This window comes from Pleurodeles waltl, chromosome 6 (genome assembly GCF_031143425.1).
Source record: "Pleurodeles waltl isolate 20211129_DDA chromosome 6, aPleWal1.hap1.20221129, whole genome shotgun sequence".
NCBI lineage: Eukaryota > Metazoa > Chordata > Amphibia > Caudata > Salamandridae > Pleurodeles > Pleurodeles waltl.
In genome coordinates this window covers 659,348,761-659,376,636 of record NC_090445.1, presented here as the reverse complement: position 1 = coordinate 659,376,636, position 27,876 = coordinate 659,348,761, and the positions used below count along the sequence as shown (strand labels likewise).

Here is a 27,876-nt window from a genome sequence, read left to right as displayed (position 1 = left end):
AGGTAAAATAGTGGTAAAAATAGATAATACTAATGCTCTATTTTGTGGTAGTGTGGTCGAGCAGTAGGCTTATCCAAGGAGTAGTGTTAAGCATTTGTTGTACATACACATAGACAATAAATGAGGTACACACACTCAGAGACAAATCCAGCCAATAGGTTTTGTTATAGAAAAATATCTTTTCTTAGTTTATTTTAAGAACCACAGGTTCAAATTTAACATGTAATATCTTGTTTGAAAGGTATTGCAGGTAAGTACATTAGGAACTTTTAATCATTTCAATTGCATGTATACTTTTCAAGTTATTGACAAATAGCTACTTTAAAAGTGGACACTTAGTGCAATTTTCACAGTTCCTGGGGGAGGTAAGTTTTTGTTAGTTTTACCAGGTAAGTAAGACACTTACAGGGTTCAGTTCTTGGTCCAAGGTAGCCCACCGTTGGGGGTTCAGAGCAACCCCAAAGTCACCACACCAGCAGCTCAGGGCCGGTCAGGTGCAGAGTTCAAAGTGGTGCCCAAAACGCATAGGCTAGAATGGAGAGAAGGGGGTGCCCCGCGTCCGGTCTGCTTGCAGGTAAGTACCCGCGTCTTCGGAGGGCAGACCAGGGGGGTTTTGTAGGGCACCGGGGGGGACACAAGCCCACACAGAAATTTCACCCTCAGCAGCGCGGGGGCGGCCGGGTGCAGTGTAGAAACAAGCGTCGGGTTTTCAATGTTAGTCTATGAGAGATCAAGGGATCTCTTTAGCGCTGCAGGCAGGCAAGGGGGGGCTTCCTCGGGGAAACCTCCACTTGGACAAGGGAGAGGGACTCCTGGGGGTCACTTCTGCAGTGAAAGTCCGGTCCTTCAGGTCCTGGGGGCTGCGGGTGCAGGGTCTTTTCCAGGCGTCGGGACTTAGGTTTCAGAGAGTCGCGGTCAGGGGAAGCCTCGGGATTCCCTCTGCAGGCGGCGCTGTGGGGGCTCAGGGGGGACAGGTTTTGGTACTCACAGTCGTAGAGTAGTCCGGGGGTCCTCCCTGAGGTGTTGGTTCTCCACCAGCCGAGTCGGGGTCGCCGGGTGCAGTGTTGCAAGTCTCACGCTTCTTGCGGGGAGTTGCAGGGTTCTTTAAAGCTGCTTCTTGAAACAAAGTTGCAGTCTTTTTGGAGCAGGTCCGCTGTCCTCGGGAGTTTCTTGTCGTTGTTGAAGCAGGGCAGTCCTCAGAGGATTCAGAGGTCGCTGGTCCCTTTGGAAGGTGTCGCTGGAGCAGAGTTCTTTGGAAGGCAGGAGACAGGCCGGTGAGTTTCTGGAGCCAAGGCAGTTGTTGTCTTCTGGTCTTCCTCTGCAGGGGTTTTCAGCTAGGCAGTCCTTCTTCTTGTTGTTGCAGGAATCAAATTTTCTAGGGTTCAGGGTAGCCCTTAAATACTAAATTTAAGGGCGTGTTTAGGTCTGGGGGGTTAGTAGCCAATGGCTACTAGCCCTGAGGGTGGGTACACCCTCTTTGTGCCTCCTCCCAAGGGGAGGGGGTCACAATCCTAACCCTATTGGGGGAATCCTCCATCTGCAAGATGGAGGATTTCTAAAAGTCAGAGTCACCTCAGCTCAGGACACCTTAGGGGCTGTCCTGACTGGCCAGTGACTCCTCCTTGTTGCTTTCTTTGTTCCCTCCAGCCTTGCCGCCAAAAGTGGGGGCCGTGGCCGGAGGGGGCGGGCAACTCCACTAAGCTGGAGTGCCCTGCTGGGCTGTGACAAAGGGGTGAGCCTTTGAGGCTCACCGCCAGGTGTTACAGCTCCTACCTGGGGGAGGTGTTAGCATCTCCACCCAGTGCAGGCTTTGTTACTGGCCTCAGAGTGACAAAGGCACTCTCCCCATGGGGCCAGCAACATGTCTCTAGTGTGGCAGGCTGCTGGAACTAGTCAGCCTACACAGACAGTCGGTTAAGTTTCAGGGGGCACCTCTAAGGTCCCCTCTGGGGTGTATTTTGCAATAAAATGTACACTGGCATCAGTGTGCATTTATTGTGCTGAGAAGTTTGATACCAAACTTCCCAGTTTTCAGTGTAGCCATTATGGTGCTGTGGAGTTCGTGAATGACAAACTCCCAGACCATATACTCTTATGGCTACCCTGCACTTACAATGTCTAAGGTTTTGTTTAGACACTGTAGGGGTACCATGCTCATGCACTGGTACCCTCACCTATGGTATAGTGCACCCTGCCTTAGGGCTGTAAGGCCTGCTAGAGGGGTGACTGACCTATACTTGCATAGGCAGTGAGAGGCTGGCATGGCACCCTGAGGGGAGTGCCATGTCGACTTACTGGTTTTGTTCTCACTAGCACACACAAGCTGGCAAGCAGGGTGTCTGTGCTGAGTGAGAGGTCTCCAGGGTGGCATAAGACATGCTGCAGCCCTTAGAGACCTTCCTTGGCATCAGGGCCCTTGGTACTAGAAGTACCAGTTACAAGGGACTTATCTGGATGCCAGGGTCTGCCAATTGTGGATACAAAAGTACAGGTTAGGGAAAGAACACTGGTGCTGGGGCCTGGTTAGCAGGCCTCAGCACACTTTCAATTGTAAACATAGCATCAGCAAAGGCAAAAAGTCAGGGGGCAACCATGCCAAGGAGGCATTTCCTTACAAATGGTAGCAGCAGTTTGGTGAACAGCCAAAAGAGTACATGTGAACAAGACCATTTTAGGTTCTAAGCTTTGTCATCAGGAGAGAAACATGCACACAGTAGCCACAGCATGACTACATACTTTAAACAGATAGGCATAGCTATGACTGTTCTCACCAATGCAGATAGTTGATAGAGTAACTCCAGTGATCCTCAATGTGCCAGCAGAATGATGAAAAGCACATGCCCACATACAGCCAGGGCAGCTTCATCCCACAGATGTCTGCAGTGATGTGAGCCAATACGGATGGGTCCATCACAGGCATATTGTTCAAATTCCAGCCGCTACCGATATAATCCTATAAAATAAAATCACAAGTTCAAAGGCCATGTGAGGAAACACATGAAAACGTTACATGCATTGAAATACATTTTAGTATATTGTTACTTGAATTTGTATAGTGTTTTACTACTATTTGTATTGTCGACTAGAACCCTTTCACAATCAGGGCAACCTTTGGGATACAAAGGAAATGGATAGGTCTTTGTTGACATTGTACTGAGCTGTCATATGGTTTAGAGGAGTGTCATAATAGATCGCATCAGCAAGGTCAGAACAGACTACTGTATTGTTGAAAGACAGAGTACACTGATGGTCACCAGCCAGATTATGTTTACAATAAGCATGTGTGTAGCATTATGTGCATGGAAGTATGCATCTTTTTGCCTGGGTGTACCATTGTCCACTGTTCAGTTGTAGGTGGTTAGGTCTTGAAGCATCTTTGTCACTTGGGTGGCTCTGAAGTAATGCTATCTACATGGGATAAAGTTAAGTTATGCATTTTTGTGGGTGGTTGGTGTAGACTAGAGATGAAAGGTGCTGTGGAGTTTAGTCACCTAAATGCCAGGAAAGCTATTTAATGCAGTACTAGGCATTGTCTTGCATGGATAATGCTTACCTCCTGTGTCATAGGGCGCAATATTGTTGCACTTTAAATTGGTTAACATTGTCTTAACATATTTTACTCTTGGGGTGGCGAGAACACACAATCAAGTCTCACTCCAGGAGGCGGAGAAGGGTAAATCGCCTACCTGTAATCGTAATTCTCTTTCAGGAGAATCCTTAAAGTCATAAGTACTGAATATTCCCGCCTGCGTGCGAGAACCCCAGAGCACAATTTGAATAATGTATCTGCAGCTACACATGCCATCCAACACAGACGCACCTATATATATATATACATATATATATACATATATATATATATATATATATATATATATATATATATATATATATATATATATATATATATATATATATATATATATATGGAAAATGTCACTTACCCAGTGTACATCTGTTCGTGGCATTAGTCGCTGCAGATTCACATGCTGTGCACATCCCGCCATCTGGTGTTGGGCTCGGAGTGTTACAAGTTGTTTTTCTTCGAAGAAGTCTTTTCGAGTCACGAGATCGAGGGACTCCTCCCATTTCGGCTACATTGCGCATGGCCGTCTACTCCATCTTAGATTGTTTTCCCCGCAGAGGGTGAGGTAGGAGTTGTGTATGCTAGTAATAGTGCCCATGCAATGGAGTGAATACGTAGGTACATAATGTAGTTTAAAGTAATATATGTACAAATTTACAAATGTTCAAGATAAACTTCTAAACGGCTACAGGCTCCCGGGGAGGCGGGTGGGCGCATGTGAATCTGCAGCGACTAATGCCACGAACAGATGTACACTGGGTAAGTGACATTTTCCGTTCAATGGCATGTGTAGCTGCAGATACACATGCTGTGCATAGACTAGTAAGCAGTTATCTCCCCAAAAGCGGTGGTTCAGCCTGTAGGAGTTGAAGTTGTTTGAAACAATGTTCGTAGTACTGCTTGGCCTACTGTGGCTTGTTGTGCCGTTAGCACATCTACACAGTAGTGTTTGGTAAATGTATGAGGCGTAGACCATGTAGCTGCCTTACATATTTCGGTCATTGGAATATTTCCCAGAAAGGCCATGGTAGCACCTTTTTTTCTAGTTGAGTGTGCTTTTGGTGTAATAGGCAGTTCTCTTTTTGCTTTAATATAGCAGGTTTGAATGCACTTAACTATCCATCTAGCAATGCCTTGTTTAGAAATTGGATTTCCTGCATGAGGTTTTTGGAAAGCAATAAATAATTGTTTTGTTTTTCGAATTAGTTTTGTTCTGTCAATGTAGTACATTAACGCTCTTTTGATGTCTAATGTATGTAGTGGTCTTTCAGCTACAGAATCTGGCTGTGGGAATAACACTGGTAATTCTACTGTTTGATTTAAGTGGAACGGTGATATGACTTTTGGTAAAAATTTAGGATTTGTCCGTAGAACTACTTTATGCTTAAGTATTTGAATAAATGGTTCTTGTATGGTAAATGCTTGAATCTCACTTACTCTTAAAGATGTGATGGCAATTAAAAATGCAACTTTCCATGTTAAATATTGCATTTCACAAGAGTGCATGGGCTCAAAAGGTGGACCCATGAGTTGTGTTAAGACAATGTTAAGGTTCCATGAAGGAACTGGTGGTGTTCTTGGTGGTATAATTCTCTTTAGGCCTTCCATAAATGCTTTTATGACTGGTATCCTAAATAGAGAAGTTGAGTGCGTAATTTGCAGGTAAGCTGAAATTGCTGTAAGATGTACCTTAATGGAAGAAAAAGCTAGCTTTGACTTTTGCAAATGTAGTAAGTATCCTACGATGTTTTTGGCAGATGCGTATAAGGGTTGAATTTGATTATTATGGCAGTAATAAACAAATCTTTTCCACTTATTTGCATAGCAATGTCTAGTGGTAGGTTTCCTAGCTTGTTTTATGACCTCCATACATTCCTGTGTAAGGTCTAAGTGTCCAAACTCTAGGACTTCAGGAGCCAAATTGCTAGATTCAGCGATGCTGGATTTGGGTGTCTGATCTGTTTGTGTTGCGTTAACAGATCTGGTATGTTTGGTAGTTTGACATGAGGCACTACTGAGAGGTCTAGTAGTGTTGTGTACTGAGGTTGTCTTGCCCATGTTGGTGCTATTAGTATGAGTCTGAGTTTATTTTGCCTCATCTTGTTTACCAGATATGGAAGGAGTGGGAGAGGGGGAAAAGCGTAAGCAAATATCCCTGACCAACTCATCCATAACGCATTGCCCTGAGACTGATCTTGTGGGCACCTGGATGCGAAGTTTTGGCATTTTGCGTTTTCCTTTGTTGCAAATAGATCTATTTGTGGTGTTCCCCAACTTTGGAAGTAAGTATTCAGTATTTGGGGGTGAATCTCTGATTCGTGGATCTGTTGGTGATCCAGAGAGAGATTGTCTGCTAACAGATTCTGAATTCCTGGAATAAATTGTGCTATTAGGCGAATGTGGTTGTGAATCGCCCAATGCCATATTCTCTGTGCCAGGAGACACAACTGTGTTGAGTGTGTCCCTCCCTGTTTGTTTAGGTAATACATCGTTGTAGGAAGTTGGCTCTGTATGTGCTATTTCAAAGTAAGGAATAGCATGCACAGAGTCCAAGGGTTCCCCTTAGAGGTAAGATAGTGGCAAAAAGAGATAATACTAATGCTCTATTTTGTGGTAGTGTGGTCGAGCAGTAGGCTTATCAAAGGAGTAGTGTTAAGCATTTGTTGTACATACACACAGTGTAGGAAGTTGGCTCTGTATGCACTATTTCAAAGTAAGGAATAGTATGCACAGAGTCCAAGGGTTCCCCTTAGAAGTAAGATAGTGGCAAAAAGAGATAATACTAATACTCTAATTTGTGGTAGTGTGGTCGAGCAGTAGGCTTATCAAAGGAGTAGTGTTAAGCATTTGTTGTACATACGCATAGACAATAAATGAGGTACACACACTCAGAGACAAATCCAGCCAATAGGTTTTGTTATAGAAAAATATCTTTTCTTAGTTTATTTTAAGAACCACAGGTTCAAATGTTACATGTAATATCTCATTTGAAAGGTATTGCAGGTAAGTACTCTAGGAACTTTGAATCATTTCATTAGCATGTATACTTTTCACATAAAACACAATAAGCTGTTTTAAAAGTGGACACAGTGCAATTTTCACAGTTCCTGGGGGAGGTAAGTTAATGTTAATTTTCACAGGTAAGTAAGTCACTTACAGGTTTTAGTTTTTGGTCCAAGGTAGCCCACCGTTGGGGGTTCAGAGCAACCCCAAAGTTATCACACCAGCAGCTCAGGGCCGGTCAGGTGCAAAGGTCAAAGAGGTGCCCAAAACACATAGGCTATAATGGAGAGAAGGGGGTGCCCCGGTTCCAGTCTGCCAGCAGGTAAGTACCCGCGTCTTCGGAGGGCAGACCAGGGGGGTTTTGTAGGGCACCGGGGGGGGGACACAAAGTAGCACAGAAAGTACACCCTCAGCAGCGCGGGGGCGGCCGGGTGCAGTGTGCAAACAAGCGTCGGGTTTCCTTCAGTTTTCAATGGGAGACCAAGGGGTCTCTTCAGCGATGCAGGCAGGCAAGGGGGGGGGGGGCTCCTCGGGGTAGCCACCACTAGGGCAAGGGAGAGGGCCTCCTGGGGGTCACTCCTGCACAGAAGTTCCGTTTCTTTAGGGGCTGGGGCTGCGGGTGCAGGGTCTTTTCCAGCCGTCGGGAAATGGAGTTCAGACAGTCGCGGTCAGGGGGAGCCTGGGGATTCCCTCTGCAGGCGTCGCTGTGGGGGCTCAGGGAGGACAACTTTGGTTACTCACAGTCGTAGAGTCGCCGGAGGGTCTTCCCCGAGTTGGTTGTTCTCCACCAGTCAAGTCGGGGTCGCCGGGTGCAGTGTTGCAAGTCTCACGCTTCTTGCGGGGAGTTGCAGGGGTCTTTAAATCTGCTCCTTGTAACAAAGTTGCAGTTCTTTTGGAGCAGTGCCGCTGTCCTCGGGAGTTTCTTGTCTTTTTCGAAGCAGGGCAGTCCTCAGAGGATTCAGAGGTCGCTGGTCCCTTGGAAAGCGTCGCTGGAGCAGGTTTCTTTGGAAGGCAGGAGACAGGCAGGTAAGTCTGGGGCCAAGGCAGTTGGTGTCTTCTGTTCTTCCTCTGCAGGGGTTTTTCAGCTCAGCAGTCCTCTTCTTCTTGTAGTTTCAGGAATCTAAATCTTTAGGTTCAGGGAAGCCCTTAAATACTAAATTTAAGGGCGTGTTTAGGTCTGGGGGGTTAGTAGCCAATGGCTATTAGTCCTGAGGGTGAGTACACCCTCTTTGTGCCTCCTCCCAAGGGGAGGGGGTCACATCCCTAATCCTATTGGGGGAATCCTCCTTCTACAAGATGGAGGATTTCTAAAAGTCAGAGTCACCTCAGCTCAGGACACCTTAGGGGCTGTCCTGACTGGCCAGTGACTCCTCCTTGTTTTTCTCATTATCTCTCCTGGACTTGCCGCCAAAAGTGGGGGCTGAGTCCAGGGGGCGGGCATCTCCACTAGCTGGAGTGCCCTGGGGCATTGTAACATGAAGCTTGAGCCTTTGAAGCTCACTGCTTGGTGTTACAGTTCCTGCAGGGGGGAGGTGTGAAGCACCTCCACCCAGAGCAGGCTTTGTTTCTGTCCTCAGAGAGCACAAAGGCTCTCACCGCATGAGGTCAGACACTCGTCTCTCAGCAGCAGGCTGGCGGAGACCAGTCAGTCCTGCACTGAACAATTGGGCAAAATACAGGGGGTATCTCTAAGATGCCCTCTGTGTGCATTTTTTAATAAATCCAACACTGGCATCAGTGTGGGTTTATTATTCTGAGAAGTTTGATACTAAACTTCCCAGTATTCAGTGTAGCCATTATGGAGCTGTGGAGTTCGTTTTTGACAGACTCTTATGGCTACCCTGCACTTACAATGTCTAAGGTTTTGCTTAGACACTGTAGGGGCATAGTGCTCATGCACATATGCCCTCACCTGTGGTATAGTGCACCCTGCCTTAGGGCTGTAAGGCCTGTTAGAGGGGTGACTTACCTATGCCATAGGCAGTGTGAGGTTGGCATGGCACCCTGAGGGGAGTGCCATGTCGACTTAGTCATTTTCTCCCCACTAGCACACACAAGCTGGCAAGCAGTGTGTCTGTGCTGAGTGAGGGGTCCCTAGGGTGGCATAAGACATGCTGCAGCCCTTAGAGACATTCCCTGGCATCAGGGCCCTTGGTACCAGTTACAAGGGACTTACCTAGGTGCCAGGGTTGTGCCAATTGTGGAAACAATGGTACATTTTAGGTGAAAGAACACAGGTGCTGGGGCCTGGTTAGCAGGGTCCCAGCACACTTCTCAGTCAAGTCAGCATCAGTATCAGGCAAAAAGTGGGGGGTAACTGCAACAGGGAGCCATTTCTTTACACACAGGGAATAAATGAGAAACACACACTCAGAGACAAATCCAGCCAATAGGTTTTGTTATAGAAAAATATATTTTCTTAGTTTATTTTAAGAACCACAGGTTCAAATTCTACATGTAATATCTCATTTGAAAGGTATTGCAGGTAAGTACTTTAGGAACTTTGAATCATTACATTAGCATGTATACTTTTTACATAAAACACAATAAGCCGTTTTAAAAGTGGACACTTAGTGCAATTTTCACAGTTCCTGGGGGAGGTAAAGTATTGTTAGGTTTCACAGGTAAGTAAGTCACTTACAGGTTTCAGTTCTTGGTCCAAGGTAGCCCACCGTTGGGGGTTCAGAGCAACCCCAAAGTCACCACACCAGCAGCTCAGGGCCGGTCAGGTGCAGAGGTCAAAGAGGTGCCCAAAACACATAGGCTTCAATGGAGAGAAGGGGGTGCCCCGGTTCCAGTCTGCCAGCAGGTAAGTACCCGCGTCTTCGGAGGGCAGACCGGGGGGGGGGGGGGGGGGGGGGGGGGGGGGGGGTTTGTAGGGCACCGGGGGGGACACAAGTCAGCACAAAAAGTACACCCTCAGCAGCGCGGAGGCAGCCGGGTGCAGTGTGCAAACACGCGTCGGGTTTACAATGGTTTTCAATGAGAGACCAGGGGATCTCTTCAGCGTTGCAGGCAGGCAAGGGTGGGGGCTCCTCGGGATAGCCACCACCTGGGCAAGGGAGAGGGCCTCCTGGGGGTCACTCCTGCACAGAAGTTACGTTCCTTCAGGTGCTGGGGGCTGCGGGTGCAGGGTCTTTTCCAGCCGTCGGGACTTTAGGTTCAGGCAGTCGCGGTCAGGGGGAGCCTCAGGATTCCCTCTGCAGGCGTCGCTGTGGGGGCTCAGGGGGGACAACTTTGGTTACTCACGGTCTCGGAGTCGCCGGAGGGTCCTCCCTGAGGTGTTGGTTCTCCACCAGTCGAGTCGGGGTCGCCGGGTGCAGTGTTGCAAGTCTCACGCTTCTTGCAGGGATTTGCAGGGGTCTTTAAATCTGCTCCTTGAAACAAAATTGCAGTTCTTTTGGAGCAGTGCCGCTGTCCTCTGGAGTTTCTTGTCTTTCTTGAAGCAGGGCAGTCCTCAGAGGAGTCAGAGGTCGCTGGTCCCTTGGAAAGCGTCGCTGGAGCAGGTTTCTTTGGAAGGCAGAAGACAGGCCGGTAAGTCTGGGGCCAAAGCAGTTGGTGTCTTCTGTTCTTCCTCTGCAGGGGTTTTTCAGCTCAGCAGTCCTCTTCTTCTTGTAGTTTCAGGAATCTAAAGTTTTAGGTTCAGGGAAGCCCTTAAATACTAAATTTAAGGGCGTGTTTAGGTCTGGGGGGTTAGTAGCCAATGACTACTAGCCCTGAGGGTGGGTACACCCTCTTTGTGCCTCCTCCCTAGGGGAGGGGGTCACATCCCTAATCCTATTGGGGAATCCTCCATCTGCAAGATGGAGGATTTCTAAAAGTTAGAGTCACTTCAGCTCAGGACACCTTAGGGGCTGTCCTGACTGGCCAGTGACTCCTCCTTGTTATTCTCATTATTTCCCCCGGCCTTGCCGCCAAAAGTGGGGCCGTGGCCGGAGGGGGCGGGCAACTCCACTAGCTGGAGTGCCCTGTGGTGCTGGAACAAAGGGGGTGAGCCTTTGAGGCTCACCGCCAGGTGTTACAGCTCCTGCCTGGGGGAGGTGTTAGCATCTCCACCCAGTGCAGGCTTTGTTACTGGCTTCAGAGTGACAAAGGCACTCTCCCCATGGGGCCAGCAACATGTCTCGGTTGTGGCAGGCTGCTGGAACCAGTCAGCCTACACAGATAGTCGGTTAAGGTTTCAGGGGGCACCTCTAAGTTGCCCTCTGGGGCGTATTTTACAATAAAATGTACACTGGCATCAGTGTGCATTTATTGTGCTGAGAAGTTTGATACCAAACTTCCCAGTTTTCAGTGGTGCTGTGGAGTTCGTGTAAAACAGACTCCCAGACCATATACTCTTATGGCTACCCTGCACTTACAATGTCTAAGGTATTGCTTAGACACTGTAGGGGCACAGTGCTCATGCACTGGTGCCCTCACCTATGGTATAGTGCACCCTGCCTTAGGGCTGTAAGGTCTGCTAGAGGGGTGACTTATCTATACCTGCATAGGCAGTGAGAGGCTGGCATGGCACCCTTAGGGGAATGCCATGTCGACTTACTCGTTTTGTTCTCACCAGCACACACAAGCTGGCAAGCAGTGTGTCTGTGCTGAGTGAGGGGTCTCCAGGGTGGCATAAGACATGCTGCAGCCCTTAGAGACCTTCCCTGGCATCAGGGCCCTTGGTACCAGAGGTACCAGTTACAAGGGACTTACCTGGATGCCAGGGTGTGCCAATTGTGAATACAAAAGTACAGGTTAGGGAAAGAACACTGGTGCTGGGGCCTGGTTAGCAGGCCTCAGCACACTTTCAATTCAAAACATAGCATCAGCAAAGGCAAAAAGTCAGGGGGTAACCATGCCAAGGAGGCATTTCCTTACAATCGTTGTCATGTCTGTTTTTGACAAGAATGTGTTTGTGGCTTATTATGGGTTGAAATGCTTTCAGCGCTAGAAATACTGCCAATAGTTGTAAGTGATTTATGTGAAACTGTTTTTGCTGAGTGTCCCATTGTCCTTGGATGCTGTAATGATTGAGGTGTGCTCCCCACCCTATCATGGAGGCATCTGTCGTTATTACATATTGTGGCACTGGGTCTTGGAAAGGCCGCCCTTGGTTTACATTTATACGGTTCCACAATTGAAGCGAGATGTATGTTTGGCGGTCTATGAACACCAGATCTAGAAGTTGACCCTGTGCCTGTGACCATTGTGATGCTAGGCACTGTTGTAAGGGCCGCATGTGCAACCTTGCATTTGGGACAATGGCTATGCATGAGGACATCATGCCTATGAGTTTCATCACCATTTTGACTTGTATTTTTTGTTTTGGATACATGGCCTGTATTACATTGTGAAATGCCTGAACCCTTTGTGGACTTGGAGTGGCAATCCCTTTTGCTGTGTTGACTGTCACCCCTAAATATTGCTGTGTTTGACACGGCAGAAGGTGTGACTTTGTGTAGCTGATTGAGAAACCTAGTTTGTGGAGGGTTTCTATGACATACTTTGTGTGTTGTGAACACCGTTCTAGCGTGTTGGTTTTGACTAACCAATCGTCTAGGTACGGGAACACATGTATTTGCTGCCTTCTGATATGTGCAGCTACGACAGCTAGGCATTTTGTAAAAACTCTTGGCGCAGTTGTTATTCCGAATGGCAACACCTTGAATTGGTAATGTACCCCTTGGAATACAAACCTTAAGTACTTTCTGTGTGAAGGATGTATCGGTATATGGAAATATGCATCCTTTAGGTCTAGTGTTGTCATGTAGTCTTGTTGTTTGAGCAGTGGGATTACGTCCTGTAATGTCACCATGTAAAAGTGATCTGATTTAATGTAGGTATTTAATGTTCTGAGATCTAATATAGGTCTCAGACTCTTGTCTTTTTTGGGTATGAGAAAGTACAGAGAGTAAACTCCTGTTCCTTTCTGTTGTTTTGGTACTAATTCTATTGCTTCTTTCAGTAGCAATGCCTGAACTTCTAGTCCTAGAAGATCTATATGTTGTTTTGACATATTGCCCCTCATTCTGATTCTGGCGGGCGGCGGAGGCCGCCCGCCAGAATTCAGCCCTCCATAATACCGCTCCGCGGTCAAAAGACCGCGGAGGGTATTATGAGTTTTTCCCTGGGCCGGCGGGCGGTCTCCAAAAGACCGCCCGCCAGCCCAGGGAAAAACTCCCTTCCCATGAGGATGCCGGCTCGTAATCGAGCCGGCGGAGTGGGAAGGTGCGACGGGTGCTGTTGCACCCGTCGCGTATTTCACTGTCTGCCAAGCAGACAGTGAAATACTTGTAGGGGCCCTCTTACGGGGGCCCCTGCAGTGCCCATGCCATTGGCATGGGCACTGCAGGGGCCCCGCGACTCCCCCTCCCGCCATCCGGTTCCCGGCGGGAGAACCGCCAGGAACTGGATGGCGGGAGGGGGAGTCGGAATCCCCAAGCCGGCGCAGCAAGCTGCGCCGGCTTGGAGGATTCCTGGGGGCAGCGGGAAACCGGCGGGAGACCACCGGTTTCCCTTTACTGACCGCGGCTAAGCCGCCGCGGTCAGAATGCCCCGCGGGGCACCGCCGGCCTGTCGGCGGTGCTCCCGGTGCCGCGGCCCTGGCGGTTCTATACCGCCAGGGTCGTAATGAGGGCCATTGTGTGTTTTCGGTGTGACGTTTGAAGGGAATTTGAGGAATTCTATGCAATAACCATGCTGGATAATTGGCAGTACCCAAGTGTCCGTTGTTATCTCCTCCCAATGTTTGTAAAATTGGCTTAGTCTCCCCCCCACAGGTGTTATGTGTTGGGGATGTGTGACTTGGAAGTCACTGCTTGTTTTGAGGAGTTTTGGGGCTTTGGAACTTCCCTCTATTCTTTTGGAATTGTCCCCCTCTATATTGCCCCCAAAAACTTCCCTGCTGATATTGGCTTTGATAAGTGGGCCTTGCTTGTGAGGATGTGGTCTCTGTAGGTTGACCTCGAAACCCTCCCCTAAATTGTGTTTTGCGAAATGTGCCTCTGCTCTGTGGGGAGTAGAGTGCGCCCATGGCTTTTGCCGTATCAGTATCTTTGAGTTTTTCAATAGCAGTGTCGACTTCTGGCCAAAACAACTGTTGTTCATTAAAGGGCATATTCAGCACGGCTTATTGTATTTCCGGCTTGAATCCGGACGTATGCAACCATGCATGTCTCCTTATGGTTACTGCTGTATTTACTGTCCTAGCAGCTGTATCTGCTGCATCCATTGCTGACCGTATCTGATTATTGGAGATACTTTGTCCTTCTTCTACCACTTGTTGTGCCCTTTTCTGGAACTCCTTGAGTAAGTGTTCAATGAAGTGTTGCATTTTGTCCCAATGAGCCCCATCATATCTTGCCAGCAGTGCCTGTGAGTTGGCAATACACCATTGGTTGGCAGCTTGTGCTGCAACCCTTTCCCCCGCAGCGTCGAACTTGCGACTCTCCTTGTCTGGAGGTGGTGCATCTCCTGAGGTATGAGAGTTTGCTCTCTTGCGAGCTGCCCCTACTACCACAGAGTCTGGTGTTAATTGCTGATTGATATATATACAGGGTCTGTTGGCGGTGGCTTTTTTTCCACTCTTGGAGTTATGGCCCTGCCCTTCACAGGCTCCTGAAACACCTGTCTGGATTGTGTTTTAGCATTCCAGGCAGCATAGGTAAGCTTTGGTATTGGCTATGAGTGGAGGATAGTGTATTAAACAAAAAGTCATCCTCAATAGGTTCTGCATGCAAGGTGACGTTATGAAATGCAGCTGCTCTTGACACCACCTGTGTATAGGCTGTACTGTCCTCAGGTGGTGACAGCCTCGCTGGGTAACAGTCTGGGCTGTTATCTGACACTGGCGCATCATAAAGATCCCATGCGTCGGGATCATCCTGACTCATTCCAGTATCAGTTGGGGATCGCATCAGTGGTGGAGTGGCTACCGGTGATGTGTGCGTTGATGGTGGTGGGGATGGTGGCGGTGTCGTTTGTCTTGCCACCTTTGCCTGTGGCTGCTTGTCCTTTTCTTGAAAGGCAAGTCTTCTTTTCATCCTAATTGGGGGAAGAGTACTTATCTTCCCTGTGTTCTTTTGGATGTGGAGCCTTCTTTGAGTGTAGTCTGGCTCCATTGACTGTAGTTCTTGTCCGAACTTATGTCCTTGCATTTGGGAGGACAGTCCCTGTTCCTCTGTGTAGGAACCTGATTTCGGTTCCGAGGCTGGATGTTACAGAATGGAAACCTTTTCGGTAGCCTTTTTTGGCTCCGACGACACCTTTATTTTCGGTCTTTCGGTGCCGACTTGTTTCGGTGCCGCCCTCTTGGTATCTAACTTGCTCGGACCCACTGTCTTGGGCTCGAGTTTGCTGTGTGCCGTTATCTCGACTGGAGTCGGATGACTTCGACACATGCGTGCCCTTTTTCGGTGCCGATGGTCGGTCACCTATTTTTCGGGTTAAGTCATGGCCTGCTGGCGGTGGCGTCCCCTGGGCTTTTGTGGTCTTCTCGTGAGTTGTGTGTGTCGACGTCTTACTCACGGTTTAAGGTGTCTCTTCGGGATCGAGCTCTTCCGAGTCAGACTCCTGGATGGAGAAGGTTTCTTCTTCCTCCTCAACGTGTCTTTGTCCTGTCGGCGCCGACGCCATTTGCAGTCTTCTTACTCTTCGGTCTCTTAATGTCTTCCTCGACCGAAACGCTCGACAGGCTTCACAAGTATCTTCTCTATTTTCTGGAGACAAACACAACTTACAGACCAGGTGCTGATCTGTATAAGGATACTTGTTGTGACATTTGGGGCAGAAGCGGAACGGGGTCCATTCCATCAGCCTTGAAGAGACACGTGGTCGGGCCGACCAGGCCCCGACGGGGGAATCGAAAAAACCCCGAAGGGCCACCGGAGCTCTTCAAAAGTCGGTGTCGATCTGTTGTAACTAACCCGATACCGAACGCAAACAATACCGTCGAATTTTCCGAGATTCTAACTATCTTTCCGAACCGAAACACGGAGCGAAAAGGAACACGTCCGAACCAGATGGCGGAAAAAAAACAATCTAAGATTGAGTCGACGCCCATGCGCAATGGAGCCGAAAAGGGAGGAGACCCTCGATCTCGTGACTCGAGAAGACTTCTTCGAAGAAAAACAACTTGTAACACTCCGAGCCCAAAACTAGATGGCGGGATGTGCAAAGCATGTGTATCTGCAGCTACACATGCCATCGAACGGAAAATGTCACTTACACAGTGTACATCTGTTCGTGGCATGTTCCGCTGCAGATTCACATGCACTGCATACGTTTGCCATCTAGTGTTGGGCTCAGAGTGTTACAAGTTGTTCTTCTTCGAAGAAGTGTTTGAGTCACGGGATCGAGTGAATCCTTGTAGGAAGTTGTAGCGGGTGTAGCCACCCTCGGGGCTAGTAGCAAACCCCCCCAGACCTAAACACCCCCTAAATTCAGTATTTAGGGGCTCCCCAGAACCTAGGAAACTAGATTCCTGCAACCTAAGATGAAGAAGGACTGCTGACCTGAAAGCCCTGCAGAGAAGACGGAGACACCAACTGCTTTGGCCCCAGCCCTACCGGCCTGTCTCCCCACTTCAAGAAAAACTGCACCAGCGACGCGTCCCCCAGGGTCCAGCGACCTCTGAAGCCTCAGAGGACTACCCTGCATCTAAAAGGATCAAGAACTCCAGAGGACAGCGGCTCTGCTCCAAAGAAGAAACAACTTTGCAACAAAGAAACAACTTTAAAAGGACTCCACGTTTCCCGCTGGAAGCGTAAGACTATGCACTCTGCAGAGAAACACTACAGGGAGGACTCCCCGGCGACTGCGACCCTGTGAGTAGCCAGAGTTGACCCTCATGAGCCCCCCCCAGCGACGCCTGCAGAGGGAATCCAGAGGCTCCCCCTGACCGCGACTGCCTGATTCTAAGAACCAGACGCCTGGTAAAGACACTGCACGCGCAGCCCCCAGGACCTGAAGGATCCAACCTCCAGTGCAGGAGCGACCCCCAGGTGGCCCTCTCCTTTGCCCAGGTGGTGGCTACACCGAGGAGCGCAGCACCCCCCCCCCCCCCCCTTGCCTGCCTGCTTTGTTGAAGAGACCCCTGGGTCTCCCATTGAACTCCATTGCAAACCCGACGCCTGTTTGCACTCTGCACCCGGCTGCCCCCGTACCGCTGAGGGTGTACTTTTTGTGCTGACTTGTGTCCCCCCCCCCCCCCCAATGCCCTACAAAACCCCCCTGGTCTGCCCTCCGAAGTTGCGCGTACTTACCTGCTGGCAGACTGAAACCGGGGCACCCCCTTCTCCATTGAAGCCTATGCGTTTTGGGCACCACTTTGACCTCTGCACCTGACCGGCCCTGAGCTGCTGGTGTGGTAACATTGAGGTTGCCCTGAACCCCCAACGGTGGGCTACCTTGGACCCAACTTTGAACCCTGTAGGTGGTTTGCTTACCTGCAAAACTAACAAACACTTACCTCCCCCAGGAACTGGAAATTGCAGTGTCTAGTTTGAGAACTGTACATGCTATTTTGCCGATTCAAAGTTCCTAAGATACCCGAGTGAAATACCTTTCATTTAAAGTATTGTTTGTAAATCTTGAACCCGTGGTTCCTAAAATAAACTAAGAAATTATATTTTTCTATACAAAAACCTATTGTCCTGGAATGGTCATTGAGTGTGTGTTCCTCATTTATTGCCTGTGTGTGTGTGTGTGTGTGTGCAACAAATGCCTTACACTACCCTCTGATAAGCCTACTGCTCGACCACACTACCACAAAATAGATCATTAGAATGATCTCTTTTTGCCACTATCTTACCTCTAAGGGGAACCCTTGAACTCTGTGCATGCTATTTCTTACTTTGAAATAGTATATACAGAGCCAACTTCCTACACCTATTTCCAAATTTTTTGAGTTAGGAGGGAGAGTTGGGACGAATGTGTCCCTCCCTGCTTGTTTAGGTAATGCATGGTAGCCATGTTGTCTGTTTTGATCAGGACATTTTTGTGAATAAGGAGAGACTGAAAAGCTTTGAGTGCTAGGAAGACAGCTAACAGCTCTAAGTGAGTTATGTGTAGCTGTTTGTGTTGGGCATCCCATTGTCCTTGAATGTTGTGATTGTTGAGGTGTGCTCCCCAGCCAATCATGGATGCATCTGTTGTAATTATTGTCTGAGGCACAGGGTCTTGAAATGGCCGCCCTTTGTTTAGATTTGTGGAATTCCACTACTGAAGGGATATGTAGGCTTGGCGGTCTATCAACACTAGATCTTGAAGTTGACCCTGTGCTTGTGACCATTGTTGTGCAAGGCACTGTTGCAAGGGCCGCATGTTTAGTCTTGCATGTGGAACAATTGCAATACATGATGCCATCATACCTAATACTTTCATGACCAATTTGACAGTGTACTGTTGACCTGTCTGTAATTGTGCCAATATATTGTGAAATGTTTATATTCTTTGCGTATTTAGACTTGCAAGCGCTTTTTGAGTATTATTGCCCCTAAATACTGTTGTATTTGCGCAGGCTGTAGTTCTGACTTTTGGTAGTTTATTGAGAACCCTAGCGTGTGCAGGGTTTGTATTACATAATGCGCATGGTTTTGACACTGCGTATGACTGTTTGATTTTATTAGCCAATGGTCTAGATATGGAAAGAGGTGAATGTGTTTTCTTAGGTAGGCTGCAACTACCGCCAGGCACTTTGTGAATACCCTTGGAGCTGTTGTTATTCCACAGGATAAAACTTAGAACTGATAATGCTTTCCTTGAATGACAACCCTGACATATTTTCTTTGCGCAGGATGGATGGGTATGTGAAAATACGAATCTTTGAGGTCTAATGGTGCCATGAAATCGTGTTGCTGAAGTAGTGGGATAACATCTTGTAGTGTTACCATATGAAAGTGTTCTGACAGGATGTAAAGATTGAGGGTTCTGAGATCTAATATTGGCCTTAAGGTTCCATCCTTTTTGGGAATGAGGAAATACAGTGAGTAAATTCCCGTCCCTACTTGATTTTGTGGCACAGCTTCTATTGCTTGTCTGAGTAATAGAGATTTGACTTCTTCCTGTAACAGAGTGATATGATCTGTGGATAGCCTGTGTGGTTTTGGTGAAATGTTTGGAGTTTGTATCAATTCTAGGCAATAGCCATTGTGGATAATTGATAATACCCAGTTGTCTGTGGTTATGTTTAGCCAATTGTTGTGGAACGTTTGCAGTCTTCCCCCCACCAGGGAAGGTGTGGATTGGAAAGGAATGGCACAAGTCACTGTTTACTTTGTTGTGAGGCTTGTTTTCATGTTTGATATTTTCCCCTGCCTCTGGAGTACTGGCCGGCTCTGGCTGTGATGTGGATGCCTCTGCAGTTAGGGCACATTGTGTGGTGTATAGTGCACCCATGGCTTTTGCAGTGTCTGAATCCTTCCGCATTTTTGCTATAGCAGTGTCGACCTTTCGGCCGAAAAGCTGTTTTGGGTTGAATGGCATATTCAACACTGCCTGTTGGATTTCAGGTTTGAATCCTGAAGACCTAAGCCGTGCATGTCTCTTTATGGCTACAGCAGTGTTGATGGTTCTGGCTGCTGTATCTGCGGAGTCTAGGGCTGACCTAATCTGATTATTAGTGATGGCTTGCCTTTCCTCCACTATCTGTTGTGCCCTTTTTTGCTGTTTTTTGGGGAGATGCTGAATTATATCTCGTCCCTGTGGGCCCTGTCATATCTAGCCAACAATGCCGGTGAGTTGGCTATTCTCCATTGGTTGGCTGTCTGAGATGCCACCCTCTTCCCTACAGCATCAAACTTCCTACTCTCTTTGTCTGGTGGGGGTGCATCACCTGACGACAGAGTTCGCTCTCTTCTTGGCAGCGCTTACCACTACTGAGTCTGGAGGTAGTTGTTGGGTAAAATAGACAAGATCGGAAGGAGGTGGCTTATATTTCTTCTCCACTCTCTAAATATCTGGTCAGCATGTTTTAGCATGCTGGGGAGTATAGAAAACGACTGATATGTTTCATGCGTGGAGGAGAGTGTATTAAATAAGAAATCATCCTCTAATGGCTCAGTATGCATGGTGACATTATGATATGTTGCGTGAGTGTAGCCTGTACTATCCTCTGGTGGTGAAGGCTTGGAGGGATATCAATCTGGGTTATTGTCTGGAATGGGGTCTGGATCATAAAGATCCCATGGATTCACATTGTCTTGCTGCAAATCAAATGAGTGCGATGGTGACTGCATAGGTGTAGCACTGGTAGGAGGAGAGCTATGTAGATGTGGAAAGTGAGGAAGAGACGGAGGAGGAGAAAATTGAGGAGGTGGAGGTCTCTCCTTTGTTTTTGGCGCTTTAGCTAGAGGCTGTGCAGTGTCAAATTCCTCCTGAAAGGCTAATTTCCTCTTTGGTTTTGGAGGAGGTGCAGTTAAAATTCTGCCAGTTTCTTTATGGATATGAATCCTGGCTTGCCTTTCATCCATTGCTTCCATGATTGGTTGCATTTGTGAGTCCTCCTCAGTAGATGTTTGGATTTCTTTAAGTGCTTTTGAAAGTCCATGCTCCTCAGTATAACAAGGTTTTTTCGGCCTCGAAGCTGGCTTTTTCGGTATCGAAAAAGATGGGGTTGAAGATGGTCTCGGCTGTGAAAAAGATTTTTTAGATTTCAACTCGGAAGAGTGGTGTTTGCTCGGTTCGGAGACGGAGCTTCGGAGGGGTGGCCTTCTTCGGTGCCGAGCTGGTGGGTTGGTCACCAACCATTTTCTTTCGGGTCGAGCCATGGCCTTCCAGCAGTGGCGTCCCCAAGGCCTTATGTTTGGGCTTAGATGACACAGGGGCAGGGCATACTCATGTGCTGTCCTGCCATGACCGGTCTGTCCTCCTCAGAATCCTGGTCGGAGTCGGATCCTCAAACGGAGGCAGCGGTCTGCATGATTTCTTCTTCTTCGATGTCGAGATGTTCGGTGCTTTTTGATGCCATCTCGAGTCTCCATGCTCTCCTGTCCCGTAGTGTTTTTTTTCGACCGGAAGGATCTGCAGGACACGCAATTTTCTTCCCGATGTCCGGGAGAAAGGCAGAGATTACAGACGAGGTGTTGGTCTGTATAAGGGAATTTGGCGTGGCACCGAGGACAGAATCGGAATGGAGTCCGATCCATGAGGCTTCCACGTGGTCGGCCCAATCAGGCCCAAGCTGGGCGCGCGCACCGAAGGGCGAGCAAAGATGTTTGTTTCGACGGTCCGGAAGTGTCGATCAAAGGTGTTATGCAATCGAAATAATACCGACGAGAAATTAAGAGTTTTCAAGTTTTTCCGAATCGAACTATCAGAGCAAAAGGAAACATGTCCGAACCCGATGGTGGAAAGAAAACAATCTAACATGGAGTCGATGCCCATGCGCAATGGAGCCGAAGAGCAGGAGTCACTCGATCCAGTGACTTGAAAACACTTCTTTGAAGAAAAACAACTTGTAACACTCCGAGCCCAGACGTATGCATAGCATGTGTATCTGCAGCTACACATGCCATCGAACATAATATATGTTTTGAGTCAGAGAGAAAAGATGTCCTTACAATGTATATGGAAAATATCACTTACCCAGTGTACATCTGTTCGTGGCATGAGACACTGCAGATTCACATGCTGTGCATTATCCTACCATCTAGTGTTGGGCTCGGAGTGTTACAAGTTGTTTTTCTTCAAAGAAGTCTTTTCGAGTCACGAGACCGAGGGACTCCTCCCTTTCAGCTCCATTGTGCATGGGCGTCGACTCCATCTTAGAGTGTTTTCCCCGCAGAGGGTGAGGTAGGAGTTGTGTATATAGTAAAAGTGCCCATGCAATGGAGTGAGTATGTATGTACATAATGTGTATAAAAATAGTATATATTTACAAATTTACAAGTTTCATCATCTTATAAACGGCTAGTCTCCCGGGGAGGCGGGAGGGTGCATGTGAATCTGCAACGCCTCATGCCATGAACAGATGTACACTGGGTAAGTGACATTTTCCGTTCAATGGCATGTGTAGCTGCAGATACACATGCTGTGCATAGACTAGAAAGCAGTTATTCCTCCCATAAAAGCGGTGGTTAGACTGTAGGAGTTGAAGTTGTTTGAAATAATGTTCGTAATACAGCCTGTCCTACTGTGGCTTGTTGTGTTGTTAACACATCTACACAGTAATGTTTTGTGAATGTATGAGGCGTAGACCATGCGGCTGCCTTACAAATTTCTGTCATAGGTATATTTCCTAGAAAGGCCATTGTGGCGCCTTTCTTCCTAGTGGAGTGTGCCTTTGGCGTAATAGGCAGATCTCTTTTTGCTTTAATATAGCAGGTCTGAATGCATTTCACTATCCATCTGGCAATGCCTTGTTTGGATATTGGATTTCCTGCATGAGGTTTTTGGAAGGCTACAAACAATTGTTTTGTATTGCGAAATTGTTTTTTTCTATCAATGTAATACATTGTGCTCTTTTGATGTCTAACGTATGTAAGGCCCTTTCGGCTACTGAGTCTGGTTGTGGAAAAAAGTCTGGGAGTTCCACTGTTGGGTTTAGGTGGAACGGTGATATAACTTTTGGTAAGAATTTTGGATTTGTACGGAGAACCACTTTATGTTTATGTATTTGTATAAAGGGTTCTTGTATAATAAATGCTTGTATTTCACTTACTCTTCTAAGGGATGTGATAGCTATTAGGAAGGCTACTTTCCAGGTTAAGTATTGCATCTCACAAGAGTGCATGGGTTCAAATGGTGGACCCATGAGTCGTGTTAATACAATATTGAGGTTCCACGAGTGAACTGGTGGTGTTCTAGGGGATATGATTCTTTTTAAACCCTCCATAAATGATTTGATGACTGGGATTCTAAAGAGTGATGTTGAATGTGTAATCTGCAAATAGGCAGATATTGCTGTGAGATGTATTTTGATAGAAGAAAATGCTAGTTTTGATTTTTGTAAGTGTAATAGTAAGTGTTTTTGCAGAAGCATGTAATGGTTTAATTTGATTATTATGGCAGTAATAAACAAATCTTTTCCATTTGTTTGCGTAAGAATGTCTTGTAGTAGGTTTCCTAGCTTGCTTAATGACCTCCATACATTCTTGTGTAAGGTCTAAATGTCCAAACTCTAAGACTTCAGGAGCCAGAATGCTAGATTGAGCGATGCTGGATTCGGGTGTCTGATCTGCTGTTTGTGTTGAGTTAACAGATCTGGTGTGTTTGGTAGTTTGATATGAGGTACTACTGACAGGTACAGTAGTGTTGTATATCATGGTTGGTGAGCCCAAGTTGGTGCTATTAGTATTAGTTTGAGTTTGTTTTGACTCAATTTGTTTACCAGATAAGGAAGGAGTGGGAGAGGGGGAAAAGCGTAGGCAAATATCCCTGACCAACTCATCCATAACACATTGCCTTTGGACTGAGGGTGTGGATACCTGGACGCGAAGTTTTGGCATTTTGCGTTTTCTTTTGTTGTGAATAGGTCTATTTCTGGTGTTCCCCAGCGTAGAAAGACGTTTTTAGTACCTGGGGATGAATTTCCCATTCGTGTGTCTGTTGGTGAGCACGACTGAGATTGTCGGCCAACTGGTTTTGAATCCCTGGAATGTATTGTGCTATTAGGTGAATGTGAATCGCCCAATGCCAAATCTTTTGTGCTAAGAGACACAGTTGTGATGAGTGTGTCCCTCCTTGTTTGTTTAAGTAATACATTGTTGTCATGTTGTCTGTTTTGACAAGAATGTGTTTGTGGACTATTAGCGGTTGAAATGCTTTCAATACTAGAAACACTGCTAACAGCTCTAAATGATTTATATGCAGTTGCCTTTGTTGAACGTCCCATTGTCCCTGTATACTGTGCTGGTTGAGGTGTGCTCCCCCACCCCATCATGGAAGCATCTGTTGTGATCACGTATTGAGGCACTGGGTCTTGGAATGGCCGCCCTTGGTTTAAATTTAAAGGATTCCACCATTGAAACGAGAAGTGTGTTTGGTGGTCTATCAACACTAGATCTTGAAGTTGACCCTGTGCTTGTGTCCATTGTGTTGCTAGGCACTGTTGTAAGGGCCGCATGTGTAGTCTTGCGTTTGGGACAATGGCTATGTGTAAGGAAATGCCTCCTTGGCATGGTTGCCCCCTGACTTTTTGCCTTTGCTGATGCTATGTTTACAATTGAAAGTGTGCTGAGGCCTGCTAACCAGGCCCCAGCACCAGTGTTCTTTCCCTAACCTGTACTTTTGTAGCCACAATTGGCAGACCCTGGCATCCAGATAAGTCCCTTGTAACTGGTACTTCTAGTACCAAGGGCCCTGATGCCAAGGAAGGTCTCTAAGGGCTGCAGCATGTCTTATGCCACCCTGGAGACCTCTCACTCAGCACAGACACACTGCTTGCCAGCTTGTGTGTGCTAGTGAGAACAAAACGAGTAAGTCGACATGGCACTCCCCTCAGGGTGCCATGCCAGCCTCTCACTGCCTATGCAAGTATAGGTCAGTCACCCCTCTAGCAGGCCTTACAGCCCTAAGGCAGGGTGCACTATACCATAGGTGAGGGTACCAGTGCATGAGCATGGTACCCCTACAGTGTCTAAACAAAACCTTAGACATTGTAAGTGCAGGGTAGCCATAAGAGTATATGGTCTGGGAGTCTGTCAAACACGAACTCCACAGCACCATAATGGCTACACTGAAAACTGGGAAGTTTGGTATCAAACTTCTCAGCACAATAAATGCACACTGATGCCAGTGTACATTTTATTGCAAAATACACCCCAGAGGGCACCTTAGAGGTGCCCCCTGAAACTTAACCGACTGTCTGTGTAGGCTGACTAGTTCCAGCAGCCTGCCACACTAGAGACATGTTGCTGGCCCCATGGGGAGAGTGCCTTTGTCACTCTGAGGCCAGTAACAAAGCCTGCACTGGGTGGAGATGCTAACACCTCCCCCAGGCAGGAGCTGTAACACCTGGCGGTGAGCCTCAAAGGCTCACCCCTTTGTCACAGCCCAGCAGGGCACTCCAGCTTAGTGGAGTTGCCCGCCCCCTCCGGCCACGGCCCCCACTTTTGGCGGCAAGGCTGGAGGGAACAAAGAAAGCAACAAGGAGGAGTCACTGGCCAGTCAGGACAGCCCCTAAGGTGTCCTGAGCTGAGGTGACTCTAACTTTTAGAAATCCTCCATCTTGCAGATGGAGGATTCCCCCAATAGGGTTAGGATTGTGACCCCCTCCCCTTGGGAGGAGGCACAAAGAGGGTGTACCCACCCTCAGGGCTAGTAGCCATTGGCTACTAACCCCCCAGACCTAAACACGCCCTTAAATTTAGTATTTAAGGGCTACCCTGAACCCTAGAAAATCAGATTCCTGCAACAACAAGAAGAAGGACTGCCTAGCTGAAAACCCCTGCAGAGGAAGACCAGAAGACAACAACTGCCTTGGCTCCAGAAACTCACCGGCCTGTCTCCTGCCTTCCAAAGAACTCTGCTCCAGCGACGCCTTCCAAAGGGACCAGCGACCTCTGAATCCTCTGAGGACTGCCCTGCTTCGACGACGACAAGAAACTCCCGAGGACAGCGGACCTGCTCCAAAAAGACTGCAACTTTGTTTCAAGAAGCAGCTTTAAAGAACCCTGCAACTCCCCGCAAGAAGCGTGAGACTTGCAACACTGCACCCGGCGACCCCGACTCGGCTGGTGGAGAACCAACACCTCAGGGAGGACCCCCGGACTACTCTACGACTGTGAGTACCAAAACCTGTCCCCCCTGAGCCCCCACAGCGCCGCCTGCAGAGGGAATCCCGAGGCTTCCCCTGACCGCGACTCTCTGAAACCTAAGTCCCGACGCCTGGAAAAGACCCTGCACCCGCAGCCCCCAGGACCTGAAGGACCGGACTTTCACGGGAGAAGTGACCCCCAGGAGTCCCTCTCCCTTGCCCAAGTGGAGGTTTCCCCGAGGAAGCCCCCCCTTGCCTGCCTGCAGCGCTGAAGAGATCCCTTGATCTCTCATAGACTAACATTGAAAACCCGACGCTTGTTTCTACACTGCACCCGGCCGCCCCCGCGCTGCTGAGGGTGAAATTTCTGTGTGGGCTTGTGTCCCCCCCGGTGCCCTACAAAACCCCCCTGGTCTGCCCTCCGAAGACGCGGGTACTTACCTGCAAGCAGACCGGAACCGGGGCATCCCCTTCTCTCCATTCTAGCCTATGCGTTTTGGGCACCACTTTGAACTCTGCACCTGACCGGCCCTGAGCTGCTGGTGTGGTGACTTTGGGGTTGCTCTGAACCCCCAACGGTGGGCTACCTTGGACCAAGAACTGAACCCTGTAAGTGTCTTACTTACCTGGTAAAACTAACAAAAACTTACCTCCCCCAGGAACTGTGAAAATTGCACTAAGTGTCCACTTTTGAAATAGCTATTTGTCAATAACTTGAAAAGTATACATGCAATTGAAATGATTCAAAGTTCCTAATGTACTTACCTGCAATACCTTTCAAACAAGATATTACATGTTAAATTTGAACCTGTGGTTCTTAAAATAAACTAAGAAAATATATTTTTCTATAACAAAACCTATTGGCTGGATTTGTCTCTGAGTGTGTGTACCTCATTTATTGTCTATGTGTATGTACAACAAATGCTTAACACTACTCCTTGGATAAGCCTACTGCTCGACCACACTACCACAAAATAGAGCATTAGTATTATCTATTTTTACCACTACTTTACCTCTAAGGGGAACCCTTGGACTCTGTGCATGCTATTCCTTACTTTGAAATAGCACATACAGAGCCAACTTCCTACACTATGCATGAAGACATCATGCCTAGGAGTTTCATTACAAACCTTACTTGATAGTGTTGGTTTGGGTACATGTTTAGTATTACATTTTGGAAGGCTTGCACCCGTTGTGGACTTTGAGTGGCAACCCCCTTTTGTGTGTTGATTGTTGCTCCCAAGTATTCTTGTATTTGACATGGTTGTAGATGTGATTTTTGGTAGTTTATAGAGAACCCTAGTTTGTGAAGGGTTTCTATGACGTATTTTGTGTGTAGAAGACACTGTTGCTGAGTGCTGGTTTTTATTAACCAATCGTCTAAGTAAGGGAATACATGCATGTGCTGTCTCATGATCTGAGCGGCTACTACTGCAAGGCATTTTGTGAATACCCTTGGGGCTGTTATGCCGAATGGTAAGACCTTGAATTGGTAATGCACGCCTTGGATTACAAACCTCAAGTATTTTCTGTGAGAAGGATGTATGGGTATGTGGAAATAAGCATCCTTGAGATCTAATGTTGACATGTAGTTCTATTTGAGCAATGGAATCACGTCTTGAAGTGTCACCATGTGAAAATTATCTGATTTGATGTAAAGATTCAGTGTTCTGAGGTCTAATATAGGTCTCAGTGTTTTGTCCTTTTTTGGAATTAGGAAATACAGGGAGTAAACACCTCTTCCTTTTTGATGGTTGGATACTAGTTCTTTTGCTTCTTTTTGTAACAATGCTTGGACTTCTAGTTGTAACAGGTCTAAGTGTTGTTTGGACATATTGTGTGCTCTTGGAGGCACATTTGGTGGCAAATGTAGGAATTCTGTGCAATAACCATGTTGGATAATGGCTAGGACCCACGCGTCCGTAGTTATGTGATCCCAGTTGTGGTAATAATCTGAAAGTCTCTCCCCCAACTGGTGTTGTGTGGTGGGGGTTTGTGACATTGAAGTCACTGTTTGGTTTGCAGGGTTTTTGGGCTATGGAATTTCCCTCTTGCTTTAGGGAACTGTCCACCACTATGTTGTCCCCGAAAACCTCCTCTTTGATACTGGCCCTGATATGTGGGTCTGACTTGCGAGGCGGAAGGCTCTGTGGTTTGGGCCCGAAACCCCCCTCTTAAGTGTGGCTTCCTAAAAGTGCCTCTGCTCTGTGGGGAGTAGGGCGCGCCCATGGCTTTGGCCGTGTCCGTGTCCTTCTTTAGTTTTTGTATCGCTGTATCCACTTCCGGCCCAATTGTTGTTCGTTTAAAGGCATATTCAGCACAGCCTGCTGTATTTCTGGCTTAAATCCGGAGGTCCGTAGCCATGCGTGTCTCCGAATGGTTACCGCCGTGTTTACTGTCCTGGCCGCCGTATCTGCTGAGTCCATAGCCGACCTTATTTGGTTGTTGGAGATAATTTGGCCTTCCTCGACAACCTGTTGGGCACGTTTCTGAGGTGTTGAATGAGATGTTGCATTTCATCCCAATGTGCCCTGTCGTATCTTGCCAGTAGAGCTTGAGAATTGGCAATTCACCATTGACTGGCTGCCTATGCTTTTGTCTGCTGCAT

The 27,876-nt window shown here is 47.6% G+C and overlaps 1 protein-coding gene across 4 annotated transcripts in view; it reads right to left on the bottom strand.

Annotated features, from left to right (window-relative positions):
- The window catches only part of KDM5B (lysine demethylase 5B), a 768,574-nt gene that overhangs the window by 458,731 nt on the left and 281,967 nt on the right, over positions 1 to 27,876 (bottom strand). For all 4 annotated transcript variants that reach the window (XM_069239028.1, XM_069239026.1, XM_069239029.1 and 1 more), the window contains one exon: positions 2,772 to 2,953. In XM_069239028.1, coding sequence (XP_069095129.1) covers positions 2,772 to 2,953 — 182 coding nt within the window. The remainder of the gene's footprint in view (positions 1 to 2,771; positions 2,954 to 27,876) is intronic.